The sequence below is a fragment of the Tachysurus fulvidraco genome, chromosome 1 (assembly GCF_022655615.1).
Source record: "Tachysurus fulvidraco isolate hzauxx_2018 chromosome 1, HZAU_PFXX_2.0, whole genome shotgun sequence".
NCBI lineage: Eukaryota > Metazoa > Chordata > Actinopteri > Siluriformes > Bagridae > Tachysurus > Tachysurus fulvidraco.
The window spans coordinates 29,629,826-29,654,328 of NC_062518.1; the positions used below are offsets into that span (position 1 = coordinate 29,629,826).

Consider the following 24,503-nt stretch of genomic DNA (forward strand, 5'->3'; position numbering starts at 1 on the left):
CTGTTTTTCATACGCACCAGAGTTATAATGAATTCAGTTCTTTTTTCTTCTGTTCAGAAAAGGTTGGGTCTCTTATAGACTATAGTGTTGCTCAGTTTGAGAGCATGTTTTACAATCTGTATTCAGTTCAAGGTGAAATCTGAGGAAACAACAACGTGTACGGTTTATTCTTCTACAACTAAGAGCTTTATCCAGAGCAGGGTCGCAAAGTATATCTGGGGAAAACTGGGCATGATGTGTAAATAAAGACCCTGGATGGGATCACTGTCTACTGCAGTGCAGCTTACAAACGTATTCACACATATTGGCAATTATTTGTAATCAGTCCACCTATCAGCATCTTTTGGGAGGTGGAGGGGAAACTGGAAAAAGCAGAGGAACGCCACATGTGAAAGTCTATAGTGACAGGATCAAATCAGAGACCCAGGATTGGTGACGTGTTAACACTACTCCCTCTTTAGAGAAAAACTATTATATGAATGATATATCTTTTCACACTGTGCTTAACTACAGGTTATCACCCTTTTAAACCCCACTTTTAACGGCATGCATTTGTAATTTAGAAGCAGGGTTTAGCTGTTCTGAAGCAGAGTTAGCACCAGTTATTCAGTATTAATTCTGCATTGCAGTGCCAAACCTGTACAGTGTAAAACAATGTGGTGTTAGAATGTTAATAGAATCGCTGGATGCTTAGCAACAACCAATCAGAAATTGAAGAGTGCGTGCTTCACATCACATGATTTATACAGGCACAGAAACCACAAGTGATGTGTTTCAACAATAGTGGCAGCATTTGAGGTGGGAAAAATAAAGAAATAATGTCAATTGATGGTTGCACAAGAGGAGACAGTTTACAACTATGTTCAGAAGAGACTGTTCAGGACAGACTGGGAGACATGGTCAGAAATAAGTGATTATTTAAGAACTGACTGAAAAATTGTCACGTTATTCATAATTTGGGATACAGCTACGGCAGGTTGAGCTAAAGGTCATCGACGTGAAAAAAAGACGTGCGCTGTATTTATGCACTCATGATTTGATGCCTCAAATAACAAACAGGGTTAGGGTTACAATTAGGCTTTTAGGAGTGTACGGTTTAAATAGTCAGATTATGAATAGGCAGCAGTTTATCTGTAATCCTAGGAAAAGTATGAGCAGTGTGAAATGAGAAACAAGATAACACAGTATTCCAGTTACCTGAAGTTTACAGAGACCCAGGATTAAATATTTTAAGTGTGAAAATCTGTATAGAAAATTAGTACAGTTGTCAATATAGATTAGCAGTAAAGAGAATTTTTAGAAAATTCCAGTCCAGAAAAAAACTAAACTCCTCTTTACACCCAAACGCAGCCATCAGTGATGTCAGTTTGGTGGGTTATACTGTTATTCCTTTTATACAGTATTAGTAACACTTTTTCTCTCACTGAAGCGTTCATACTCAGGCGAGAACACAGCCAGTTCCATCGCTCGCTCCTGTGCTGCATTGGGCTTGGCAATGCTCGTTCCTGTCCTGGTCACCTCCCACAGGGATGCAGTGCCCTCTATACAGGCCACTTTACAAGCAGGCCTGCCAGGAGTGCCGACTGCAGACGACTCTCAAGCTGTGCAGTTCCACAGTGGCTTAGCATTAGGCATGCTGCTGGCCTGGCTTAACGAGGAGAAAGTCAGGTAGGTGGCACATTTCTTTCCAACAGATCTAGTGTCATGCTTGTGGGTTACAAATTGGCAAGAAGTTTGTGGACATCTGACCATCACTACAAGGTTGGAAGCAAATAGTTTTTTAGAATGTTTTGCATGCTATAAAATTAAGATTTCCTCTTTAGTGAAACTAAGGGGCACATCACTTTTCTGTCAGATTGTTGAACTTTGATGCAGCCTGCACTCCTGTTTATTTATACCTCAACCAGTTTTGTGTAGTGGAACAAACGTTTGAATATTGCATCAATATATGCCAATATTTTGAATATTACCGTTTCCATGCAAGACATATTCACCGGAATGAAAATATTCATAATATAAAGTCTTTAAATGGTATTCCAGAGCTTTGTTTGAAGCAGTTACTGGTAATTAGGTGGGATAGTGTGTGTTTACTGACAGATTTTGGAAAAGGTCTGTGGTTGGGCCACAGTAAGCCATCTAAGTCAATGAGCTTCTTTCTGTGTGCAGTATATAAGTTAGAAATTATTGGTCACAGTTAATAATGAAACACAACAGACTAGTGACTGTGGCTTGCAAAACTAGCAAGAGACAACTAGTTGTAGTTATCACATCTTTTTAATCTAATGTAAAAGATGTATTACATACTCTGTGTGTGTGTGTGTGTGTGTGTGTGTGTGTGTGTGTGTGTGTGTGTGTGTGTGTGTGTGTGTGTGTGTGTGTGTGTGTGTGTGTGTGTGTGTGTGTGTGTGTGTGTGTTCACAGTGACATTGGTGGACAGAGCATGTGGGAACTGCTGCTGAGCTCATTGGAGCGTCTGGAATCATGCTGCTTCAACACCCAACTGGAATATAAGTATGTACAAAATGTTTTTTTTCCACCTTTAATGAAATGTACACAGTTTTCCCCAACCCATATGTAGCTGATCAGCCAAGTTATATTTGGATAGTTTTTTTTTTGGTTTCTGAAGGTCCCATTTCTGTTTCCTCCGTTTGTCTACATATGGAAAGAGTTGGTTTGATTTGATGTTCTGTGAGTTTGCTCAATGCTAAATGGAAGGGTATAAACCGCTCTTAATTTTTAATGGTAGTTTTGACTAATTATAATTATAATTATAAAAATGGAACAAATTAATTTTTTAAACTTATAATCTTTATGTTGAATCCCAGAGTATGAAGGTTTGCTATCTGTAATCATTTGAACTGTCTCCTATTTCCCTCGATTACTCATTCTAACCACCACAATCCTCCCTCTGCTGTTTCTTCTTCTTCTTCTTCTTCTTCTTCTTCTTCTTCTGCTCCACCTTTCTCTCTCTCTCTCTCTCTCTCTCTCTCTCTCTCTCTCTCTCTCTCTCTCTCTCTCTCTCTCTCTCTCTCTCTCTCATACACAGTTCTGGCTGTGTTCTTGGTGTTGGGCTGCTACTCAGCTCCCTCTGTAGCAGTAGTGATGGAGAGCAGCGAATGCGTGTCTCTGTGTCTCTGGACAGGCTTCTTCAGAGCTTTCAGGACAGCGGGAGCATGGGACGCATGCAACAGGAGGTCTTACTCACCAACCTAACACTAAATAAAAGTGCTCATGCAGGACACAACTATCTGTGTATAGTCCAATTCGAATTTTATTATTATTTCTTTTTTTTAACTTAAATATGCCTGTAGGTTCTGGCATACTCTGTGGCATGTGGTGTAGTGTCAGCATTCAGTTGCGGTATTATTGATGCCAGTAAAGCTGAGGAAGTGATGAACACTCTGCGATCCATGACTGAGGAGAGTCAGCAGGTGAGGACAGACGAGCCCTGTCTCAATATCACACTCTAGTTCATCTAACTTTACTTGACGTATCTAAATAAAGGGTCATTTGCTGTGTATTGTAAAGTTTATGATGTCCATGATAATGCTTATTTGAGTGTTTGTTTTGTGCAGACTCCAGGCTTGGCCCTGGCTCTTGGCCTCGTTGTGCATGGTTTCTCGACCTGTGGTCATGGCAAAGCAGAGGCCCTCCACCCTCGCCTACTGTCTGCATGGACCAAAATCCTCCTGGCAGAGGTACTGTTCAGTCATGCACACATATGCCTACAGATGCAAGCTCACACATGCATTCACACAAAGGAATGACAGACAGGAAATAAATCCATCACTAAAAAAGAATGAAGCAAGTTCAAAAAACGAAATAACTAAATGAGGTCATAACTACAGAGGTACATTTCATGTATGGTCATACAGTCATTATGTCAATTATGAGGATACCTTTATGTCCATTCTTTTTGTTAAAAAGCAGGTCAGTTAACTGATATGAGTGATTTATATTTACCATCTCACCCTACTGTTTATTAATCTAAAGCAAATACTGATGTATACAGCATAACTGGTGTAAAGGTAATAAGTGCTGGATTATTGCTGGCTCTATGAGCAGCCATGTCGATATGACTTCAGTTGCCAAACTCAGGATTTAGGAAGGTTGTTTTCTGAGTTTGTTTTCATTGTCATTGTCGATTGGTATCGTTTCATCCTGTCAGAGACAGGTGCTGAGTTTTCAGAGGAAAAATACTCATTACATAGTTGCATATTTAAATGTTTATTGAAGGACTACAAATTGCACTTTTCCTGCAGTATTCCTTTAAAAATTCTATATTCCTTTAATCCTTAATATTTTAGCTGGTTAAATTCTGTCTCATTTGTATGCCACTACAAGGATATGAATAAAAGTCTACCAGATGACTAAAAGTAAAAGTAAATTGTTTTAATGTTTTACACAGACGATTTTCAGACAGGCAAATAAGCCCTTCTGTTTGGTGAAACGTGAAGACGATTTATTTTAATTAGATGAATCGGACTAATCAAGACTTCTGGCCATCTGAGTTTGCTCCTTATTTCTTTCTATCAGGGCTGTCCGACTATGCAGAGACTGGCGGCTCTGAATGGAGTGATCGCGTTGGTGGGATCTGAGAGTGCTTTTCTTCAGGTACGTCTCCTCTGAGCAACTCTGCTGTAGAAACCCATCCTATTATTCTGACTAAAATATCTCACAGATAATAGTGTGTTTCATCTGTAGGCTTCTGTTTCGTGTTGTATATACCAGGAAATCACGTACAATTCGTTCATGCCTGCCCTGCTCCCAGTGTAGCTCTGAAGCATCCTGCTATTCTTCGATTACTTTTATTGATTATCCTAAAGCATAGGTTACAAATGAGCGGCTTTTAAAGCCAAGGCTGTAAATGCAGAACTAAACAGCGCTTTCTAAACGTCACTTTACTACCTGCTCATTTTCTTTTTCAAACTCCAGGTCTATTATCACCGGCTTAGTTGGTGCCAGTCTGAAATGCCAGTCTCATACGGCTGCTGGCCTTTTTAAAACGCACACCTGTGCCAGCTTAGTCTTTGTGTGGCAAATTACACTCCTCAGTGCCCACCCACTTTACACACACACACACACACACACACAGAGCTGTCTCGCCATTTAAATGCAAATGCCACCATACTTGGATGGCAGCCAGGAAGTGTCTCCATAGTAACAGCAGAACTTGACAACGGGAGTGAGGGAAGGATTTTTCTCCCAGTGCCGACCAAAATCCTTGTGGATGTCTCTGATTACACAGCCCTCCCAAATGATGAAAAGATGCACTTAAATGAGACCCTGAAGTACATCAGACATGAGTGTGTCTTCCAAATACATTTCCAAAATATATTTCAGTGCATTCATAGTCTAACACCGGTGCTTATCGTTTGGGGTGATATTTGTAAAAGCTGTAAATGACCGATCGTTGTTTAGGTGAAATTGCAGTTTTTGAGAGCGAGCTCTATCTCTCTCTATCTCTCTTTATCTCTCTTTATCTCTCTCTCTCTCCCTGTCTCTGTGTATGGTTTGGCATAACCTAATGTTATCCAGCTGCCAGTTGGTCTCTTCAAATCCTGCCTTTATGAACAATAAGCCTGTCAGACTGAAATGTTCAGAAACCAAGCAGCAGATTCTGTTGTCACAAAACAGTGCACCATAAAAGAAATGACTCTGGAGGAACATCTCTCTGAGACTTCTGGGAGACTGCTCTACTTACATATTAAAAGTCCTATGCGTTATGAGTAATAATGCTCTGTGCTTGCTATAGAGACAAATACAATCACTGACCACTCAGTACTGGTGTGCATGTAAAGAGAAATATCAGTATATCAGTTATCTTGGAAGTTGTTGCATTAGAATATTTTTCTTTTTTGTCCTTTTTCTTTGTCAGCTCAAGAGTGAATCAGAGCAATCTCCTCAGCAACAAAACCGACTAAATGAGGTCATAAGATCTATTACCCAGGTGAGGTGCTCTGGTGTTCTTGCATCCTGTCTTTTCATTTATTATCAACCTTGTTACACAAAACATACATGTTATTTGTTGTAAATAGTTTGTCTTGTCTATTTTTCTCTTTGTCTTACTCTTGTTGCCCAGATCATCTCTTTCTCAGGAACAATAGGTCTGCAGTCTAATGGAGCTTGTCTGGTGGCTCACCTGTATTTGGCTCACATGTCCAGCAACCACAGTAGAACTGCAGGTAAAATAAGTCAGGGGTTTATCCTGTTTTTAATCCAGGGACCTTTTTTGGGGTGCAATAAATTCTGTGTTCATTTAGCACAATTTAGAATTGTTTTACAAGCCTAATCCACACTATTGAGATATTAGACTTGATATTAAAATCTGTATACCAATATATGCCTATTTGTAGAGCTATCAAGCTTTTTGTTCCTGATTTTCTATCAAATAGTTTTTAGGTTTACGTTAACCTTATTTCTAGGCTGATTATTGTTACTGAAGTTTAGACTTTTGACCAATGAAATAGAGTGATAACTGTAGACACTGATATAACTATTAATACCTAATACATTTAATATTTGTGGGTTGTTATTACAACTACCAATTACTACTATTAATTACTACTATTAATTACTACAAAAAAAATACATAAAATAATCAAAATGTAATTCATGCCTGTCATTCAGGACAACAACTTGCTCTCTGAGTGGGAGGGATATCATATTAGCATCTCCCCTGTCAGTCATAGTGGAATTAGCCAATCATGGGTGTCTGAGTGCTCATGTATGTAGAAGGTATAGATTGCACTTTCCTCCAGGTGTGTTCAATGCTGGTGAGATGTCCCAAGACCAAATTAGCTAGATTCCCGTTATTGCTTTGAGAATATTGCAATATCAGCAAATACATACATGAACTAATAAATCTAACATCACAGACAGATAATCCTATAATACCATTGTACTTAACACAAACATTACTTTTTGTCATTGTCTTGCTCTGTGTCTTATTCAGTGCCTCAAGACTTCAGCTATCTCCCAGAAAAGAGTATCCTCAGAGCATCGGTGCTCTACATTACTGAAGCTGGACGGAAAGGTATCTATTTTTTTTTTTATCTATTCATAAAAAAAAATACACACACTCACTTACACACACTCTCCATCTGTTAAGCAAACCTGTTTAACAATTTTTTCTTTCATTGCAGGTCCTGAGGCTATTACTCCTGACCTGATAAAAGTTGTACTAGCTCCACTGGCCACAGTGGGCTCTAGCTTCCAATATCCACCTGTTAACTGGAGTGCCATCCTCTCGCCTCTAATGAGACTCAACTTTGGTAAACCTTCCAATTTCTTGCACTGGCCCTGAGCTTGGGAATGATTGCAATTTGCTTATCATGTTCCTTGCTGTTTGTTTTATATTGTGTAATGACAAGGAAAGAGTATAATGGGTTTAACAGTGGTATAATATATCATTATATATTATACCACTGGATATTTTGCTAGGACTCTAACTACTCCTAATAATAAGAAGAAGAAGAAGAAGGAGAATACCTTTTAACTAATCCCATAGGCATAATTGGTCAGATGCCTGAGTCTGTGCTTGCGCTCTTGTGCCCTCTGTAGGTGAAGAAGTGCAGCATCACTGCTTAGAGCTGGCTGCCAGTCAGGCACAAACTTCCTCTAGTGCCTCACTGTTTCTGGGTGTGTGGCTCGCACTTCCTCTGGTCCACAGCCTCAGTGTGAGTGGTCACTAGCACAGACATGATAACGCATATAATTTTACTTTTCACTGAATATAAGCAGTGTTTCAGTGACAAAACCATCACAAATATGTACATGCAGTAGTGGTTTATGGACACTGTTCTAATGTTTTTAATGACAATGTTAATGTTTTTAATAAATAACAAATATGTGTTGTGTGTTCAGCAACGCACGAGAGCTCTCCTCTATGAATGCTTGTGTTTCTGGATGAAGCACGTAGCGGATGATAAACTGCAGGTGTATGTGGAGAGTTTGGCCGTACAGCAGTTTAATCCAGACCAACGATCTCAGCAACTTTCTCTCTGCCTCTCCATCCTGCATGGCCTTGCTAAGGCTATGGCCCTGCCAAACCCTCCCCAGAACTGCTGGGCTACCCTGTGTTCCACCACTGAGAAGATTTTTCACCTTCTACCTGATCGCATACAGGTATAACTACACAGTCATTATCTGGAGGTATCTGTTTTGAAAGTGATGGCTTGACACTAAAGTATATAAATGAGTATTTTGGCTTGATTTTGACGACACTTTCTTGTTTAACATTTTATAGGCACATGAGGTGAATCTTTATGAAGGGATCTGTTCCTGTTTATCAGAAATGAACGACTCAGAGATAGACAGGATTGTCAAAGTCACTGAGGTACAGATTAAACCACACGTGGCATAAACAAATTTTAAACAAGCGCAAATGTAAATCTGTTTTAGATTGAATGACTCTTGTGTCGATTGAAAGCATTGATTAGTTTATTCCACCATTTACACTCCTGTACATTTTCATATATTCCCTGCTTTAGTCCATTTGATTTTATAACTTTACTCTAACCAAGTATCAGTTGAATCAGGTGGTTGAGCTTGATGGATGACACTGCATTAATTGTGCTGTGCTGACCTCTACAGGACAATGTGGAGAAGACCGCCTTTATTTTGTCCTATTTAAGCTCAAAAGGCAGAATTCCACTCCTGGGCCTCAATGACATCATCAATACCATATTACAGAAGGGAAAACCAGAGCAAATCAGCTGGCTGCTAATGCAGTGCTTTTTCCAGTCACGTCTGGCCTCTAACCCTAACACAGGCAAGTGAAATATTTCACTATAGTGTGCATAGAAAGTCAACGATGTACATTCTAAAGGTTTTCTGTTGAGAACATATGTTTGCTGCTCAAGTAAAAAAATTTTGCATTAGTATTTTAGCCCAGAAGGCTGTGGAAACATCTATAGGAATGTCTGTAGATTGGACTGGAAAACCATCTATGTAATTAGTGGAGAATCCCTGGACAATATTAGACAGTGAATACATAAAGAAACTCACTGAGAATGAATGGCTTTTTAAAAGGTCAATTTTAAATGGAGTCGCTGGAACCTTTTGCAAAAAGGAGACCCTCTGTTATAGGAATAGACAAAGAACATATTATCCTTTATATTTATTATTTTGTCAATCATTAAAAAAATTATTGTAACTTCCTGACAAATAAACGAAAGGTAACTAAAGGTAAGTTTGTCTTGGTTTTACACTGTGTTCTTGATCAATGTTTTCTCATATTTCTAACCTTACGTGTCTTTAGGTGTAACCAAAAGAATGGAATGGCTTCTGGAGTTGATGGGGCACATAAGGAAAGTGCTATATGGAGCGCCCACTGTACAATGTGTTAATGTCAGGGAGGTAAATAATAAGAATAACTACAATGCAGTCTTGTCCACAAGCAGAGTTAAAGTTCCTCAGCATTGGACCTCATATACGTAGCTTAGACTAATGCTTAAATATATTTTTGCTTAGACTAGTACTTAAATATATATTTTACTGTTACCCAATGTTGACCATAAAATCCACATCCCAATGTCAGAGTCAGATGTGTAGATAAAATCATATTTGACTGGTTTCAGAATTGTTCATCAGTGTGAATATAGTATGGTTTATATACTTTAATATTTACATATCAGTGTGGAATCTAAACAGAATCTTCTCCACTGGCATAGGGCACCAGTTTGCTGATGGATGTTTTTGCAGCTGCAGTGGTGTCATGGGCAGACCACTCCATGCCTCTTCTCATCGGCATCCGAGCCCAGTGGTTTCCGTGGCAAAAGTCATCTAAGCACCTGGACTTACCCCATGACCTCTATGTGAACACCACATCCAATGAGACATCAGTTAAACAATGTGTGCTGGCAATGTCATACAGCCTAATGCATCTGTTAGCAAAAGAGCCATGGAAAGCCCAGTCACAGAAGGTATTGTCTGTTAATATAGTGATTATTGAAAGTATGTTATTCTTTACTAAAGATCAGAATTGCTAACTCAAGAAATACAAAACTTAATACATTTTTTATTTTAAAAAAAGTCCTCTGCGATATTTTTAATTTATTAAAAATTTGTAGTTACATTTAATGTTGAGGTCATATGAGTTCCTATCATCACAGCAGCTGGAAACAGTAATTCTCTCACTATCCTTTTTTTTGTTTTTGTTTCTTTCTTTCTTTTTGCTCTCATGAAGTTAATGAGACAAAAGATGTTACTGGGAAACCAGAGAGTACAAAGTTATCTGTTCTGAAGTGTTTCTCTGTAGAACATAAACTAAAGAAAGAGCTATACTTCCTTAAGAAGTAACTGTTACAAAGCGCTGTCTATGGAGACTCCTTCCATAAATATTAAACAAATGTTTCTTCACAAATATTCACAGAAATCACAATTAGATGCTTTTTTAAATAACAACACATTTATTAACCCATTTACTTTTATTATAAATTATGTGGAGCATCTCTCAGCCCCCTCTCTTTGCCGCAGCCCGGGTTCGATTCCTGGGTAGGGCGCTCACCCAGCCACTAAAGAGTCTCAGTGCCAGTCCCAAGCCTGGATAACTATTGTAGTTTTGCATGAGGAAGGGCATCGGGCGTAAAACCCGGGCTAAATCTAATATGCGGACCACGTGCACCGCTGTGATGACAACAGACAGGGAGCAGTGAAAGAAGAAGAGGAAAAAAATGTAGAGCATCTCTCATTCAAGTCCCTTAACATTGAAGCTGCAATGGACACAGACTAACAAAACAGATGAAGACTGGGAAAAAATAGGAATTTGCAGAATGAAAATCCATCTGTAAAATTAGCAGGAACTGTGTGATACAGTCATGTTTACATTGACCAGAATCTGAAAGGAATGTTTCCAAATCTTGTGTAAACCCTGCCAGGAGATACTGAAGATGTCTTGAGAGCAAAATGAGGCCCTACTCAGTATTAATATAGTGCTTTGTCTATGATTTGCCTCATACTCAGAATTACTGTAAGAGCTGCTGATGTAGACAGACAGTCAACACCTTCTGACCAATCAAAGCCAAGAATTTAACATCATTGCAGTATTAAATAATAAGGGTAGTCAAGTCATTTAATTACATATGGACATTGTAAAGATTTAGATGTGTATTTAGTGTGTTGTTTTTATATTTTGTGTTGTGCTTCTACGGCAGTAAAGATCTGGATCTGTTAGACTGTGGAATATAGAGATGATTTTTCTGTCCTCTGTTTTCTCTCAGTTCATTGACTGGCTCTTCAGCCTAACAGAAGCTCCTGAGGAATCTCTAACTCAGATAGCCAGAGGTGAGACATGGATGAATTTGTTCAAATCTTGTGCTTGTTGTCAGAGCGCAAAGTCTCATAAGCTACTCCTTATTCTAAATTTTTGTGCAGTATTCAAAACCCTACAGTAGTTTAGAAAAAAAAAAGAAACTTTATTTCATAATACATGGAAATCTTATAAATGTCACATGCTGAACCGGCTATATTTTGTCTTCTCAGCGGCCTTACTAGCATTGAAGTCTACTCCAGAGTTTAAGAAGAAAACAGTGTGGACGAGAGCATATGGCTGGTGATCTTCCACTGGAGTACTTTATAAAAGTACATCACACAAGAAATACAGGACATGCATGCAAGCTGTCCAGTAGAGGACTTACAGATAGATTTTACATGACACAAGTGTCTGCATGTCTGTTACTGGTGAATTAAAACAAAACTGTTAACGATCAAGATGAAAAACTGCACATCACATCACTGTTTCGAATGTAAATGGAAAAAATGTTAGCATGTTTTTGGCAAGACTCTGTTACAGCAGTTTGAATGTATTACTATAATACACCAGTGCCAAGCTGACATCAGTTATACTGTTACTATGAAAATATGCAGTATTCAGTCTTTGATTTTATCATTCCTTTCCATTTCAAGTGTCACATTATGGTAAATACTAGCTGTGTCACATCCATTCAGTCTTAAATACCAAAAAATATGCCATGTCCTTTTCACTCGTCATGTCCTTGGAGAAGGAAATAAATTTCCTCTTCACTTAGCAGTGCTTTGTCTTCCTATTCCAGCTGTCAAGAGCCTGACTCCTTTCTTTGAGTAAGATTCGTACTGTTAAGCCAGAACCTACCAAACACAAAGAAAAAAGCATTTACTTAGCGGTTTTTAGCATTTGTCTTATTGATTAATGTGGTAATTGTATAGTTTCTCACCTGCTGCCAACACAGCAAGATAAGCCAAAACCAGGTATGGGAAATGTACATAGGCAGAGACAGGTGTTTTCAGCTGGACAGAATATGTGCCTTGCGACTCGTAAAATGGCAACATCTGTAAAATACTGAGTCCTTAAAAATGAAGGAGGAGGATCAGAAAGTGGTGCAAAAAAAGATACAGAAATTTGACTTATTAAATGACAACAACTGAAACTACTAACAGAAAAGTAACATAGTGCTTGTATGTAGTACAGGAGTGCACACATTTCTCTTTAATGCCTTAGACATTTTCGAAATGTTAGTCACTTGGCTGTGTTGCAGTTGGAATGTTCTGTTATCAACATGTTTCCTGAAACCCGCAAGCACACACTTGCTGTCTCAGCCAACACTCTCCCTCAGGCTTAGATGCCGTATGGTTTCCTGCTTGCTCAAATATCTGTTTCCTAACCATGTGCACTATGGACAGCACTTAGCAGCTATTTAATTAAACAATGGCTTGGTTTGTGTTTATACTGTCCACATGGTCTCTAATCCGAACTTTGCAAGTGTTTACTCATAAATCCACGTTACTTTATCATAAGATGTTGCTCTGACCACATTTTGTAATTCCAGCATAACGTCTAGTCTAGTGATTCATCTTAAAACATTAACTTGTGGTACAGTGAAAATGATGATGTCCGTCAGCACTCTTCTCCTCTTCCTGCTCTGAAATTAACTTGTGGGTGTCTACAATTTCCACAGATGCACAGAGTTGACATTTATCATTTGAATTGTAGTACAAAAGTAAAATGATTGACCTTTCCTTAAAACTGACAGTAAGAATGTCATTCTTACAAATAGATTATTGTCAAGCTTTCTTCTTAGTGCTAAGATCTTTAGAACTTCTTTGTATTGAGCCCAGGATACTTTTGATGTAATTAAGATAGATAGGAAATTTAGTTGAAACTTAAAATTGTTGCATTGCATTGCTGCATCCTACATGATTAAATGTTCCTTCTAGGTAACGCCGATCATCAAGAGAAATACAAGAGAAATATTATATATAAACTATGAATAAAAATAATTTTAATCCGTTACAGTTAAAACAAAAAAGTACTATATACAAAAAACACAATTAGTATTAGAAGTCTACCAACTCAGACAAATTTCAGTCCCTTTTACATTTAGTTTCTTATGATTTACCTTCTGTGATCACAGACAGTACGTAGACTGGGATGGTGATGGTGTAGCGTGCCCACAGCAAATTAAACGATGGAGTGCTAATGAGGCACAATAGTTGATATGGGTACCTGGAAGACAGAACAGTCTTGGACACTCTGGGGTTTGATTCTGTGTGGTTCTTTTCACACTTAGAAATAGTTCATCCTCGGTCACTGTAAACTCTGGGTTAAAAGAATCCTGGCACCAGGATTAACAATTAATCCTGACTACTCTCACTCTACATTCCTAAAACCCTGGTAAAATGTTCTTATTTGTGTTGTCATCTTGTTTGTATAAATGCACCATGGGACTGGTCTTGCTCGGGCTTTAAGAATCTGGACAAAATTCTTTTTCCCCTCAAATGCTGAGAAAGCATGAAATATATGATGGAGTGTTGTAAATCATCCAGCTATAACATTCTAAAAGACATTAAAGCAATGCAGAGTTAACACAGTAAAAGCTTTACTAACTCTGCAGCAGTGTTTCATTACAAATGTGAAGCATTCCTCTACCAGGGATAAAAGTAGAACGAAGTTATCCTGGGATGAAGCACAGCATGAGAACAGGTGAACTTGACATTTGCATGTAAACAGGCTCTAAAGACTGGCTAGTATCATATTTAGTATGCAAATGTGTTTATGCTTAATGGCCTTAGAATATCATTTATGACTGCTGTATGTCACTGATGTGTGTTAGTGTAAGATACACACCTGAGTAGGTGTAAAATATTCCACAGATAAAACAGCACACACACTACTGTTTTACTCTGAAACTCCTCTTGACTGATGATTAGGAATAAAAGGAAATTTCTCTCAACCACCTGAAGAATAAAGGGGGAAATATATATATATATAAACAACAGGCTTCTACTTCAGTAGGGATGCTGGTCTCTCTATAATCAATAGGGTATCTATAGTAATCAGTGTTACCTGGACAAGTCGAGGAAGGAGCGGACATTCTTCTATTCCGTCTGCAATGTGGAAAAGCTCCAGCACTGACAAAAGCTGGCACATGCTCATCATCACTCCCACAAAATAAAACGTGCCAGCTAAAGCATCTAAATGAGTAATCATACGACAAATTTGTACAGCAAGATTAGAGCACAAAACATTCTACATATTATTCTAATGTTATATTAAAATCAAAATCTTCAAAAAAAAGATTTTTTGAAAAAATTGTTATTCATCAGTCATCAATACAGTGACTCTGTATTAAACTCAAATAAAAATCAACTTCTTCTGTAGAACTGTCTTGGTTCCATCTGTCAGCTGAAATCGTGGCCTAAAAGAGCTAAACAAAACAGGATCTCTTTGTTGAAATATATCGATCAGGAGAGGGGAACAAAAGACTTTCCGAACCATAACATTTATCATATGGCAAAATGTTACAGTCTGTTGAGACCAAGGTTGAAGTTTCTGGCTGTAATTCAAAAAAAATCATAGTACATTAATAAATGAACATTCCCTAGCCAGAACTGGTGCTTTAATCCAGGTGGACGGAGTCATGAATCAGTCCCAATATCAATCGATTTTGGTGCAACACATTCAGGTGTCTTCAAGTAAAGCTGAAGATGAAGAATATTTTCAACAATGACCCAAAGCATACACTGAAATCAACAAAGGAATGACTTAACTAAATAATTTTTGAATGATTTTCTTTTGTTTGCTTTTGTTTTTTTTACATTAAATGTTTACGTAATGACTGCTTCATCTTGTTTCATTTCATGAGGACTTGTTTTAATAAAGAAATTCCAGATAACTATGTGCTTCCAATTTTGTGGTAACAGTTTGGTGAAGTGCCACATGGATTTGAGGATCAGGTGTCCACATACGTTTGGCAATATTGTTTATATTGTCTGGGTTGCTCCATGAATAAATTTAACAATAAAACATTGATATAAAAAAAACCTAGTGTTGTTTGATAGTCTTAGATCTCTATACATTCCTTTAATTGTAATTATTAAAATACTTTAATAATTAAAAAAAAAGGAATTGTGTGAAAATTATTGGGAAAAAAGAGAAAAAAATTACATTCCTCGTGTCCTACAAACTTCACTTAACTTTTAACCTTCACACATTCACCCTTGTGAAATATTTTGAACTGTTTCAACAGTATGTTGTGTCTCCTGAAATTCCTGAAGATGAGAATGAGTAGTTGAATGTTTAAAAGGATTTATATGAAAATTATTCCTACATGTTTCAAATAATTTTAAGAGTATTTCTGGCATACAAATTAGTGACAAGAAGGACTAGATTTGTTGGTGGCAGACAAAACAGCCTCCAGCAAACTCTACTTCTTTTTCTACTTTTGGATTTGTTAGGGGTCCTTACAGCGAATCATCAGTTTCCACCTAACTCTATCCTCGGCATCTACTCTCGCAGAATTACCTTCATATCCTTATTTAACACATCGACATATCTCCTCTTTGGCCTTCATCTTGACCTCTTATCTGGCAGCTAAATCTCCAACATCCTTCTACCAATATAACCATCTTCCTCCTCTGTACATGTCCAAACCATCTCAATCCAGCCTCTCTGACCTTGTCCTCAAAACAGCCAACCTGAGCTGTCCCCCTGATGTGCTCGTTCCTAATCCTGTCCATCCTCGTCACTCCTAAAGACAACCACAACATCCTCATACCTCCAACAACTTCACTGGCATCAAATTTGACTTGTTTCTTTATTTTCATTCATGACCCTGTCGCCAGTTCACCTGTTGTCCATCGTTGGACCATGCTGGTATGTATTAACCGCTGCATTCTGGGAACACCACCACAAGACCTGCTGTTTTGGACATGCTTTTACCCGGTCAACCAGCAATTCTTGTCGAAGTTATAAGATACTTCCCCATTTCTCCTGCTTACAACACATGAACTTTGACAACTGACTGTTAACTTCCTGTCAACTTCCTATCTAATATATCCAGCTCCTTTAAGGTCCCACTGTAAGCAGACAATCAATAGTATTCACTTCACCTCTCAGTGTTTTAATGTTTCAGCTGAAACTGTGTATATTTTAAACCACTTATTGGTACCCAGTATTGGTGGAATACATACTCTGGCATAGAAGCAAATAAAAGATGCACCGTTGTACTGTTTCTACTTTCTTTTCCAGAGGAAGTATTGCTGTGCAAAAGTGCATCAACCCCTTGATGTGGAAATGTAAGATTACTCTATATGCAGTTCACACCTAAGGCATAGCCCTGTTAGCTACAGTAGACTCAAATCTAAACAAATCTCCTCCTTTTCTGTATTCATTTAGCCCAAATCAAGCGCTTACCGAATCCAAACGACAGAAATCTGGCGGTCATGTTGGAAAAGATCCATGTGTGTCCACAGAACTGGAGTAAATAGTAAGAGAACAGGTAGACGAAGCCGAGACTGCACCTGTACAGATAAAACACGTGTGGCTAAAGTAACGGAAACAATTCAACTCTGACACGTCGGTTTTTAAGTCAGTTATATCAAACACTTCCCATTATACACATGCACAAAGTCAGTTTCGCTATGTTTTCGCCTCCACGACACATTGGCTTCCTGGACTGGCATTTTTAACATGTTTTTAGCACATATCTAAGGTGGATAAAGACACCAGAACAAAAAAAATAACAGCCGCTCGGTTCCTATTTCCACACAAAGTTCCCATAATATCTGAGCGACGAGTTATAATAAAAGCATGACAATTCTTTAAAATGGGCGTCTATCAGACAAGAACAGTCCTCACCTCATTTCCTGCGCTGCTTCTCGCTCACTTGTGTGCTGAATGTCGAACTTCTTGCTCATCGCCTCTCCAGTCCTGTGCTTCCCACTTTCCTACAGTAAGTGACGTAGACAGGGCAGGACCAGCCGGGCTTCCCTTTACTTCTTCTACAGTGCACTGAGGGGCTGAAAGAAGTTCCAGCATCTTTCTAATCTGCTTGATCTCAAAGACACCCATGATGCTTGCAGACGTGTTGGAACAAATCTACAGACACCCGGGCATGTGATGACGCCAGTCTGTTTTTCTCTGAATTCAGCTGTCACATCCTCCATTAACCTAACTAGCATTACTACTTACTTTCAGGCAGCATTTCTGTCGAGTTACACCATACCTGACCCGATGTACTATAGAATATAGAGCATGTACACTGGTACACATGTACTATAGAATATAGAGTATGTACTCTGGTACACAGTATGTACACTGCACATGTACTATAGAATATAGAGCATGTACACTGGTACACATGTACTATAGAATATAGAGTATGTACTCTGGTACACAGTATGTACACTGCACATGTACTATAGAATATAGAGCATGTACACTGGTACACATGTACTATAGAATATAGAGCATGTACACTGGTACACATGTACTATAGAATATAGAGTATGTACTCTGGTACACAGTATGTACACTGCACATGTACTATAGAATATAGAGCATGTACACTGGTACACATGTACTATAGAATATAGAGCATGTACACTGGTACACATGTACTATAGAATATAGAGTATGTACTCTGGTACACAGTATGTACACTGCACATGTACTATAGAATATAGAGCATGTACACTGGTACACATGTACTATAGAATATAGAGTATGTACACATGTACTATAGAATATAGAGTATGTACACATGTACTATAGAATATAGAGCATGTACACTGGTACACATGTACTATAGAATATAGAGTATGTACACATGTACTATAGAATATAGAGTATGTACACATGTACTATAGAATATAGAGCATGTACACTGGTACACATGTACTATAGAATATAGAGTATGTACTCTGGTACACATGTACTATAGAATATAGAGTATGTACTCTGGTACACAGTATGTACACTGCACATGTACTATAGAATATAGAGCATGTACACTGGTACACAGTATGTACACTGCACATGTACTATAGAATGTACAGTATGTACTCTGCTCGGTGCTGCTTTTGTGTATTGTCTTGTAGTGTTTTCTATTGTTTGTTTGCAGTCTTTTGTCTTACACTGTTTGCACTAGGTTGTACAGATGCACTTTCAGGGCTGCCAACTTTTGAGTTCAGCTTAGTGAGATTGTGGGGGCGGGGCTTTGTTATGGGGTGTGGCTTGTGGAGGGGCGTGGCTTGGTGGGGGGGGAAATACAAACACAAAATCCTTGCATTAGCAGAAGTGTATTAAGTAACTTCAGAGCCGATCGGCCCTATACCCTCACTACGCAAGTTGCGTAAGGCCCCGCCTCCCCTGCCTCATTTTACAGCGCGTGTTAAAGTTTACTGTGTAGATGACCATATGAAGCGGAGCTATCCATCTGGCCATAAAAAGAGAAAAAAGAAACAAAATGATAGTGAAATGCGAGAACAGCAATCAGGTAAACTTGTGTTCTTTTCAAGTTAGTTGTCAGCAAGAGCAAATAACAGTAAAGTTATGTTGATGCCAGGTCAATATGAATGCACATCCCTCAGTAAATAATAACCATCATGGATCAAGTATTGCTCTCGTGCATACTATAAAACAGTGATACGGTATGGCAAGCCATTTTAGCTTTTATACATTCATATGATATGGATTTTTGAAATCAAGAATTCAGTTTTCAATACTTAAAATGTAAATATTAAGAGTGTGATTTCTAGTAGTAACCATATTTTTGATATCAGGAATTACATTTTACACTAGTAAAAACATAATTTCTGATATCTGCTATTGCATATTCACTAGGAGCAAACTTCTCAAAGGAGGGAGATTTGTAGTGGGAGCAGTGGGGTGTCAAGTGTGAATGTGTGGCAAATGGTTTACATGGCTTACGTGTCAGGTAGGAGGGCTCCTTAGCAGAATTTTGCTTAGGGCCCCAGGGAGGTCAGGATCGTTTCTGATTAAGTATATATTGATTGTCAAAGTATTTGGTATCTGTACAGAATTTCTTTGAAGATTTACATTAAATTTAATTTTCACAAACATTTTACAGAAATAGGATTAACATGTGCTCTATTGTAAGTGCTGGTGGATAACATCCTATAACAGAAAATTTTAATTTATCCATACTGACACCACCACCAGTAAATATCTGGACATGATTGATGAGTTGTGATTGATATAAATAAAATCATTTTTATATGGGATGTCGTTGACTTGACATTCTGTTCTTAGAAAACAATAATTAACATTAAATACTAGGCATGTCCAGATATTTGTCATCTGGAAATGCTTTTGTACTGTTTTTATGATAAATTTATGTAAAATAACTGCTCGGTGCTTCAGAACAAACAACTCTGCCAATTCTAACTTAATTCTATATAAACTGTAGCATAGACCTAAACTGGACGGAGACACGGACTGCCCTGTAACTCACTGACCTGCCTGCGTTCACAATTCACACGGTGCAGATGGGAGGGAAAACGGCTGTCTACACAGTTTATGGGAATATATTGTGTAATTCCTTCACAATTGTCACAAAAAACTCACTACACTGTCTGTCTGGTCTCTCTGCGCGTTGCTTTGCGAGATCATGCGGTGCGATTTTTTTCCCTCACTGCTGCACGAGTCTGCGTGAGAATATGGGGATGTGGCGTGAGAGCGTGAGATTTGGGTCAATTGTGTGAAGTTGGCAGCCTTGCACTTTATGTGGCTTAGACTAACTTACTTAAGATCCTTAGATCTGTGTTGTTTTACGTAGCTCTGTCTTTCTTCTATGTACAGTAGCACCATGGTCCTGGAGAAACGTTCTCTCGTACGTACTGCATCAATAAATGATGTTGACTGCCAACATCCACCCAATCTGGACAAGAAGGAATTTCGAATTGTTGTCAGTCATATAGTCTGTCCATTTAAACGTTTTCCACCTATTGCATTTTTTTTTTCTAGAATAACACTGCATTCACTTCTAGACAAAAGAAAGAAAACTTCAATTTAACTTGAAATTCCTACCCAGTCAGCAAATTTCCTTTGGACCAGATTTGGGCCAGATAAACAGCTGAGTTGTGGCCCAGATTAGTTTGTGTTTGTCGGCCCAGATATGGCCCACATCTCCTTTGCCAAAACTGAACCAAAGCAGAGCCATAAGTTTACCAAGCATGAGCCAAATATAATTTATGTGGCCCAAATATGGCACACCTCTTCTTTGAAAGAACTGAACCAAAGGAGTGCCATAACTCCACCAAACATGAGACAAATAATAAAATTTAATGTGGCCCAAATATGAGCCTTATATGCAATTTTAGTATGGTTGAGTTCTGTTAAAATCTATTGGCCCATATGTGCCACATATGCAGCTGACAGTATGTAAAAGTCTTATTAACTTTAAAGTAAATGAAACACTCAACAACAAATGTACTCAAAACAATTTACTTCAAAACAAGTGTTAAATAATTAAAGCTTTAAGAGTAAACATAAGAATACATTTAAGAATGTATTCAACTCAGAGTAATAAAAATCACAGAAAAAAAAATCAGATTAACTTGTACAGAGAACTTGTACGGAGAAATTGAGTTTTGATGTGCCTAATGAGGGTCGGCAGTGTTTTGTTGGGCCTCGTGTTTCTTCATTCGCTCCCTCCTACCCCGTCTCGGTCTCTGCAATAAAGATGAATTTAAATAATGCTAGCAGCAATACAATATGGAAGTTAGAGCTGGAGGATAATGGGGGGAAAAATCATTTAATATAAATTTCCTCCTTTAATATTTTAATTGCAATAATGAACCACCTCTGATTGACCAAAAAATTTTTTCGAAAGGAATTGCAAATTGTATTTTTCAATATGTTGGCCATAATAATACCATAATTTCTTATGACAAATTATTTAGATTTTGTTTTTAGAATATATTTTTAGAATACTTTTTCACCAACTGGTTAAAATTTACACTGGATGTATTCTGCTTTAAAAAAGACATGCATGACTTTCAGTGCATAAGAGAGATTCCAAGGGACCGTCTGCAAAGTGCAAATCCCGAAAAGCGAATACTGTACTGTCACCAAATTCAGCTCACACATCACTGATGTCCTGATAGTTATACTACAACACTTACTTGGGGGAAATATTTACATATAAAAAAACATAAAAATGTACAAAAGACATTCCTCCCAAGTTGACTGTTTTTAGTATTCGCTTTTCGGGTTTTGCACTTTGCAGACGGTCCCCTGGTTCTCACATAGAGACATGTATTTTGTCCACCGCGGAGGAAAGCTGATTTTTAGGAAAATTGGGTTGTAGCTGCCTCTCTACCTTACTACGATAGAAAAGAGGTGTTATTTGTGTAGTAACAGCGTTTAGCTCAGGAGTTATTGACTTGGGAAACTCCAATCTGTGAATATGCGGCCAACTGTACTTAAGTACTGTTGATTAATAGCCAAAAACATCGGAATTTAAAATGCCAAACCAGCGGAGCCCTAGCGTACATTAAACTGTATTGTTAAACTGAGGAAAATATTAGCTAATTTGACCCCTTCCTCAATTAAACTAATAAGGCTTAATAACATGCAATATTGACACATAATGCTGCATATTTCAATTATATGACTGTAAAGTACTAATCACTTACCTGAATGTAGCTTACACAGTCGTGAGGAAAGCAGAAATGTCGCCCACTGCCCGAGTCTCAGTCACATTCGCGCCGTAGTCTCACTCCACCAATAGGAGGGAAGATGCATAGCAACCTGAGGTGTGGGACGGAGGATGTCTGCCGCACTTGATTTCAGGATTCCTGTGTTTTTCCACGTATAAGCCAAAGGTTTACCACAAGTCGGTGTTTCTCACTGTGTGCCATAGCTCAACCACATATGGTTCTCATGTGTTCATTGTTATCTGGGCCATATACCTCAAAATGAGTTGTGAACCAAGAGAGCATTTCCCGCTGAATTTAAAGTTATGGCAAAACAAATATGGCCACAATTTGGCCCATATCTGTATAGCCAAGCCACATCTAGGCCATATGTGCCAGATAATACCCACATGTGGCCCAAATGTAATTGCTATCTGGGCAGGGACTCCAGATTGTCTAATAAAAAACTCCAAATTCATCAAGTGACATCAAATCAACATGGATGCTCACAGCATGAACAATAAGCAAAGTAGTGCTTCTTATCTTTTAATGAGTTATGCTGTATATACAAGTATTTGTTTTAGATCCATCATCTTACTGTAAAGGGACGGGGATAAACACAGACCCATAAGCGGGGATAACATTTATTAGGGAAAAAATAACAAAGGGCAAGAAACACTGGAGACTGGAGGCACAAAACACAGGAGCAACAAACAAAGAGACAGCAAACCAAAGACAAGGACTCAGCAAAGAACAGACGCAAGACAACCGGTATAAATAGGGGTGACAATAATTGGAACAGGTGTGCAGAAGCAGGGTAACTGTTAAAAATAGGGCAGGGCTAACACGTGATACAAAAAAAACAAACAAAAGCACATGGCACAAACACAAAAGCAACAATGTCCCCCTAATGTCCAAGCAGGAAAAAGTTCAGGCCAATTCCTTACACTCGCAAACATTATTTTGTTAAATCTAACATTTACTAAACAGTTTGTTGAAAACATACGTCACTTAACACAGTTGTCCGGTTAGCTAATTGACAAGAAAAGCCAAGCATGTGTAGTTAAAAATTAAATGAAGACTGAAAAGTTCCTATTTTTGTCCACTTCTGACAACCTACAGCCAATAACTCAGAAGTCCATTAGGTCAATCAGCCTGTCACAATCAGTGGCCACACGACTTCTATTCTAACTCATGAATATTGAAATTTTAAAATACTGTGACACATATGAAAAGGAGCTATTTTTAGTCTGCTGTATGTTTCATTTGTTTGTTCGTTTGTTCATTCATTCATTCATTCATTCATTCATTAATTCATTCATTCATTCATTCATTCATTCATTCATTCATTCATTCATTCATTCATTTGTCTTCAGGAATAGTCCTATCATAGGAGCATGGGACATACAGGAAAACATACTTATTTGCACACTGGAACAAACCTGGGACAATTTACTGTAGCTAATCTACCTACCGATATATTTCAGAGGTTAGAAAAAAAAACAGAAACCAAAGAAAAACAGGGAAATCACTCAAAAGAGTAGCTATAATTCATGATGAAACCATGCAGAGAACACATCTCTGTTGTATCACTGCAAATTCCTTACAGTTCCTACAATCTAGTAGTTACATTTCAAACAATCTTTTCAAATGTGAGCTCATAAACTAGTGACTGGATTCATTAAAATGACAGCAGTGTTTGTCTTGGTGTTTTGGGTGGTGTCTTTCTGCAGCTTGTTTAGCCAGTCCAGTGACAATTTTTTTTTAAATAACGCAGACTGCTGTGAATAAGTGACATGAAGACATGTAGCAGCAAGTATATTCTCAATATTGGCATTTAGATAGCAAAGACTTTGAGTCTGGCTTTAGTGTTCACAAAAGAAACTGTCGTTCTCTGTTTCACTGTTTTGTACTATGAAAGATTCTCAATCAGTAGCAATGTGTTGTCTGGAGCCAAATTAATATTTCCTCTGATGAATTCTAACAGGTTGTGGCTTGTTGTGGTAAACCACAATGCATTCTTTTTAGAGAAAAGGCAAATAGCATTATTCTAAAAGGATTGTCAAAAGGCTTTTCACAATAATTCCCCTGGGGGCTAAATATATCTGGAATATTCAGGATAAATGTCAGTTTTAATCATTATTTAATACATATGAATAAAAAATTACTAATAAGAAACCAATTTCAGGCTTATCATGTCATGTGATCTACACAAAAAAGAAATAAAAAAAAGTAAAAATTACCTGCAAATATCTTGTTTGATTTACTGTTTGTTACTTTTGATTTTGTTCTCAGAACAAATATTCCAAAATCTGGCACTTATGTGGACAGGTTCTAGTTAAATAGCAGTACTAGTGCAAATAAGGTTAAGAGAATTACTTAAGGGCTCAGTGTCAGCATCACCCACAACCTTCTGACCAAAAGCAGAAAGCTACCACCGTCCTAGCAGAATACAGCAATTGGTCACATTTGTGCCCACACTGAAGCTGATGCCTCACCTTGTGTTTCAGCAGCAAGTTTTATTCTATATAAAAATATGTGTGTCCGTTAATGGTTTCTGAAAAACATACTCAGCAACCAGGATG

General features: G+C 38.0%; 2 protein-coding genes across 4 annotated transcripts in view; one reads left to right on the forward strand and one right to left on the reverse strand.

Annotated features, from left to right (window-relative positions):
• Positions 1-12,028, forward strand: part of focad (focadhesin) — a 58,001-nt gene extending 45,973 nt beyond the window's left edge. For all 3 annotated transcript variants that reach the window (XM_047810492.1, XM_047810487.1, XM_047810498.1), the window contains 18 exons: positions 1,430-1,668; positions 2,422-2,511; positions 3,047-3,194; positions 3,312-3,431; positions 3,576-3,698; positions 4,537-4,614; positions 5,879-5,950; positions 6,083-6,185; positions 6,956-7,036; positions 7,146-7,274; positions 7,564-7,679; positions 7,867-8,127; positions 8,249-8,338; positions 8,596-8,773; positions 9,263-9,360; positions 9,675-9,926; positions 11,223-11,286; positions 11,485-12,028. In XM_047810492.1, the coding sequence (XP_047666448.1) occupies positions 1,430-1,668; positions 2,422-2,511; positions 3,047-3,194; positions 3,312-3,431; positions 3,576-3,698; positions 4,537-4,614; positions 5,879-5,950; positions 6,083-6,185; positions 6,956-7,036; positions 7,146-7,274; positions 7,564-7,679; positions 7,867-8,127; positions 8,249-8,338; positions 8,596-8,773; positions 9,263-9,360; positions 9,675-9,926; positions 11,223-11,286; positions 11,485-11,558 (2,316 nt within the window). In that variant the 3' untranslated portion in view covers positions 11,559-12,028. The remainder of the gene's footprint in view (positions 1-1,429; positions 1,669-2,421; positions 2,512-3,046; positions 3,195-3,311; positions 3,432-3,575; positions 3,699-4,536; positions 4,615-5,878; positions 5,951-6,082; positions 6,186-6,955; positions 7,037-7,145; positions 7,275-7,563; positions 7,680-7,866; positions 8,128-8,248; positions 8,339-8,595; positions 8,774-9,262; positions 9,361-9,674; positions 9,927-11,222; positions 11,287-11,484) is intronic.
• On the reverse strand, positions 11,397-17,314 carry hacd4 (3-hydroxyacyl-CoA dehydratase 4). Its single transcript, XM_027169154.2, has 7 exons — positions 17,117-17,314; positions 16,673-16,779; positions 14,324-14,451; positions 14,105-14,214; positions 13,377-13,483; positions 12,195-12,326; positions 11,397-12,108 (listed from the first exon to the last, which is right to left on the reverse strand). The coding sequence occupies exons 1-7, from the start codon at positions 17,173-17,175 to the stop codon at positions 12,026-12,028; spliced, it is 726 nt and encodes a 241-aa protein (XP_027024955.2). The 5' UTR covers positions 17,176-17,314; the 3' UTR covers positions 11,397-12,025.
• Positions 17,315-24,503: the final 7,189 nt, after the last annotated feature.